Source organism: Macrobrachium nipponense, chromosome 5 (genome assembly GCF_015104395.2).
Source record: "Macrobrachium nipponense isolate FS-2020 chromosome 5, ASM1510439v2, whole genome shotgun sequence".
Classification (NCBI taxonomy): domain Eukaryota; kingdom Metazoa; phylum Arthropoda; class Malacostraca; order Decapoda; family Palaemonidae; genus Macrobrachium; species Macrobrachium nipponense.
In genome coordinates, this window is record NC_061107.1 from 94,911,414 (window position 1) to 94,916,413 (window position 5,000).

Below are 5,000 nucleotides of genomic sequence, written 5' to 3' on the forward strand. Positions count from 1 at the left end.
TTTTTTTTTTTTTTGCGAGAAGATTTCCCCACAGAGAGGGTGGCTTTAAATAAAAAACATGACAGCTTCAGTGTTATTCAATTTCTAGCAACACCGTAAAGGAGGACTACTGTCCAAGGACTTCATTAAGTTTAAAGTTACTTGAAGCAACTACGCAGGGGCCATTGCAGCTTGACTCGAACCGTTTCGTATTGCAGAGCCATTTACCTCTACTTCACATTTTATCACTCGGTTGTAAAAATTAAATAAATTGAACGGTTTGGCCCTCGACTCATGACTTCTTCCAATTTAAGATGGGTTATTTCTAGCAATTGCCAATAAATTTTTGCTATTAGGCATTTCAGCGTTTGCAATTTAATCATCAAGTAGTTAGTCAACGAAATGATATCATACCACTAGTTCTTGTCGTAGGCTATACATGCATACATACATACTCATATACATATAATAATATATATATAATATATATATATATATATATATATATATATATACACACATACATTCTTGCATTTGATCAAGGGATATATATGCATAATTTATAAGTGAAGAACAAATGTATTTTCATTGTCATCGAAAAATGGAATACTTACGCAATTTTTTCACCTGATTAGTTATATACCATCCGCTATTATATTTAACAAAGATGTCGGTCTGCGCAACCATATCAAGACGCGAGTAGCCTGGAGGTATTGACTTTGCTCAGGGAAGCTGTGAAGACGCGCGATTACATCACCGACAGACCCCGAAAGCAGCAGACGCCCGAAATATCAAATTATATCGAAGTCTTTCCGCCCCCTTTCTCGGATGTTGGTTTCGGCGCTAATCCGGCACGAGACCTCTTTGACGAAGCTCGAGGAACGATCGCTAGGGACCTGCCCTTGGCTTCCTTCGCTCTTTGATCTGGCAAGAGCGGTGATGGGTATTTCACCTCCTGTGCCATCTTGGCAGAGAAAGTCATCCACCGTGTTATCTTCCTGTGAACCGTTTTACAGAGGATCATTTACCACTGGCATCTTGCCATCTGAATTCTTAAGTTAAGGTCCAATAGCTTCAAGTTTGCTCAAATGGAAATATGGCTGTAAAATCACCAGACCGCAAGCAAGCATAATTCGGAAATTTACAATAGCCTATTAAAGTGCCTCTTAAAATGTTATAAGGAATAAAAATAATCTTGTAAATGAAAATTCCCTCTGAATTATGGATATGCCTTGAGAACCGGTTCATATTTTTTTTTTAATGTAGATTATGATGGTCATCTATTTGCTAAATGTTGTGAGTCAACCTTTGCTTTATAAATGAATTTCCAGTTGTTCCCAATAGAAGATTTAGTGACTTTGTTATTGATCTCTAATATCTATTACTAATCAATCTATGATGATTCATTCTCATATAATGGTCAAACCTTGAATCACAATACATTCTTGCTTACTGTAAGGATATTAGTGAAAAGTACATAGAAGATGCTTGGTAGAAGTATCCATGTAAGCGATGTAGAAAACTGCAAAAAATGACCTTTTAAGAACCACCTTCTACAGTGACAGTACCTTGAAGAAAGGTTGAATGCGATTCAGGTGCACCAATCAATTCAAGAGTGGACAAGAATAGAGTCAAGAGTAGCAGATCAGAAAGTTCACTCACTGATTAAGACCACTGACCTTTTTACCTGTTTTTAGTTTAATGAAAATCATGATCAACCACCATCTTCCCATTCTATACAAATATTCTGATTGAATCTTTTCTCGATTCAAAGTTTGTATAAGAAAGGGAATTTTAGATCAGGCTATAAAAGAAGCCATGGAAACATTCAGGATAACATGCCACTTCAAAGTATAAGTATTTCTGTGATTTTTTTTATATATAAAACATCTGCTTTATAAAGTAGACAACATCCTGTATTAGAATTTTTTTTGGCACACGGGTTCATCTAATCGAAACGTATATGATGTTTTTGTTTGTATGGTGTTTTTACGTTGTAGGGAACCAGTGGTTATTCAGCAACGGGACCAACGGCTTTACGTGACTTCCGAATCACGTCGAGAGTGAACTTCAATCACCAGAAATACACATCTGTAACCCATCAACGGAATGCCCGAGAATCGAACTCGCGGCCACCGAGTTAACAGGCCAGGACCATACCGATCACGCCACTGAGGCGCTTCAACGTATATAATGGCAGAACTTTTGCATGAGCCTTCCTACCTTGCTCTATGTTCTGTCGTCCTCTTGGAAAGACTGATTATTCATTCAACAGCTAATTTTCTTTTCATGCAAGAGTGACATATGAACAGAATTTCTGCTTTCAAAAGACTTCATGTAATTACGCTCGCACAAATCCTAACCCAGACCAATATGCGTTCATAGAAACATAATTCTCACATTCAAGAGCAGCAGCCTTTCTATCAATCAATCAATCTGACACAGCGATGGCACATGCTTACTTGACGTAAACTCGGTACTACTATCAATCAATACCTGTGAGAACATGCAGAGTCAGATTGACAGAATTGGTGCAGGTATTGGTACAAGTATACACCCCTGAATGGACCGCTGATGCTTTAGCTCGTATGAAGGTTGACTTGGCAAAGGGCAAGCCTACGGGAGGTATGATCGTGCTCGTCGTATCCATTGTATTCGGAGGAGAAGACTCGGTACTTGTCTCTGTTAGGTGATAGCGTCCGCCGTGGGAATGTTTAGAGGGTTTGAATCTTGGATGGCTCTGAGGAAGGAGATCATCGGCAACAGCGCCCGAGAAGTTGTCAGAAGGCGCCGGAGTCGACGAGGGCTGTTTGGTTGTTGGGGGAGATGTTACTTGAACGCGACCTTCTTCAGTCTCCGTGCCGTCTTGGAGCTGCAAAATAATGAAACAAAGGAGTATTGGATTATGTTATATTTACAGTGAGGTGAGCTTTGCACAATGACATGATAATCAGCCTTTTGATCGTAATACCTATAAAATCACCGAAGGGATATCGAAAATAGATATTCAACATACAGTATACTAAGTAGTATATGCTTCCAGCATGGCTAAGAGAAACAACACACATTTGATAGAAAACACCAGTTTTCATTTTATATCTGAACTTTCTGTAACAGTTTTTATTTATTTATTTTTATTTTGCAAGACTAACCAGCGCTGTAACAAGACTTTGAGCGTACCATATGATTATTGATGTGTAGATTTTTCTAAACTAAGATTGTAGGAAGGAGCTCTTATAAAGATTATTTTTGAAAAGAAAGTGGCAACCTATTCAAATGAATAATTTATGGTGCTTCAGAAATTAACTTTGTCAAATAATTTCTTCAATCGTTACAAGAAGGGACCTTTATTTTTATAGATAAATAAGAAGATTCTGTTAATTTTACTGAAGATAAGCCCAATATTACTGAAATGGAAGAACAATCACGAAAAACGATGTATAACTATAGCAAGAAATAAACTAACGAACCAGTGCAAGATATTCGCACGATAAGACTTCGGAAGATCTTTTAAGAAAAATGAGTGATTCTGTTCATTCTGACGAGCGAGCAGTGATTTGTGCTGGTTTTATATTTGATCAAGTGCCCTCTTATGATGTGACCACTTTCCTTGCTCATGAAAGGCTTACCTTTCAACTAGACCCAGGGAGATATTGTCAACTCGAGTGCTGATAACTGTACGAGTGTAACTGTAAGACCCATTCATTGCTGGATTGGCTAACCAAGACTTGAAAAGGTTAATCACATCCCTTCTGTTATCTAGATATTGGTGTAAAGTTTTCGTATTGGAATTCATAACCTAGAATTATGTATGTATGATTTGCTAACCTATACAACTTGGAAAGGTCATTAATATCGCTACTGTTATCTAGATAATAATCTAAAGTTTTTGTATCAGAACGCATAACTTAGAATTATCAACACTAAGTTGATATCATGATAAAGAGAGGAGGGTGATATTTTATGCATAAAACCAGTAGACTCTGATATGATCCTCTTTTATTCAAAATGAATGAACAAGTCTAATACACCAGTCTATTTATTATTATTGTTAGAGAATCTAAAGTTGAAGATATTCTCAGAAAACCAGCTAATGATCTACCAAAAGTACACGTTTATCCAGCTTTCTCTTTGAAGCATTTAAATGTTATAAGAATTGTCAAGCCAGAATATCAAGATGATCATGAATTCAATAAATCTTGGAAACAGCAATAAAACTATTACATAGAAGTTTGAATCGTTAAATTGCGATGTATCTAGTAAGACTCTTATTATAAACATTCTAAGCTTCCCATATTTCCACGGTTTTGACAATATTTATAGCGGGTTAACAGTTTGATTATAGTAATATGAGTTAAATTCCATAAAAGGACGGCATATTTGTCATAGACGGTTTTTGTTTTGGTCGTAATTAATTTCAAACTATTAAAAGGTCAAATGGAGCATAATCAGAACAATATGTATATGCACACCACACACACACACATATATATAACACATATATACATACATATATATAAATACACATATGTGTATATTTATGTGTCCTAACTGACCAACCCGGAAGTAACACTTGGTGTGGTTTTGATTAACAAGTTTATTTAAAACAATGCATTCTGGACAGAAATATTAATCATAGGAAAGAAAAACACTTTCAGTGATAGTACTTATACTTCAGACGATAAAAGTATTGAAAAGGACATGTAGGAAAGTTTCTCTAATCTTCTCTAATCTTCGTTAACTGGTCCAACGGTATGTTAAATAAGGTACAAGATGCGAAGTAATATCATATAAGCTTTTTGTAAATACTCATAAAAAGTTGAATGCTAAATAATAATAATAATAATAATAATAATAATAATAATAATAATAATAATAATAAAATCCAAATTAACCCACACAGTCTACCGATAAATAGTGAGCATTATAGTATACTTGCAGAGTTGCAAAGTAACTTGGCTGACGGTCTAATATCCTTTGTTGCTAGGAAAATATATATTTAGTGACATTACACGTAAATT

The 5,000-nt window shown here is 35.7% G+C and overlaps 1 protein-coding gene across 1 annotated transcript in view; it reads right to left on the reverse strand.

Moving 5' to 3' along the window:
• Positions 1-5,000, reverse strand: part of LOC135215126 (uncharacterized) — a 75,339-nt gene that overhangs the window by 746 nt on the left and 69,593 nt on the right. The window contains exon 7 of the mRNA XM_064249579.1: positions 2,476-2,851. Coding sequence (XP_064105649.1) covers positions 2,476-2,851 — 376 coding nt within the window. The remainder of the gene's footprint in view (positions 1-2,475; positions 2,852-5,000) is intronic.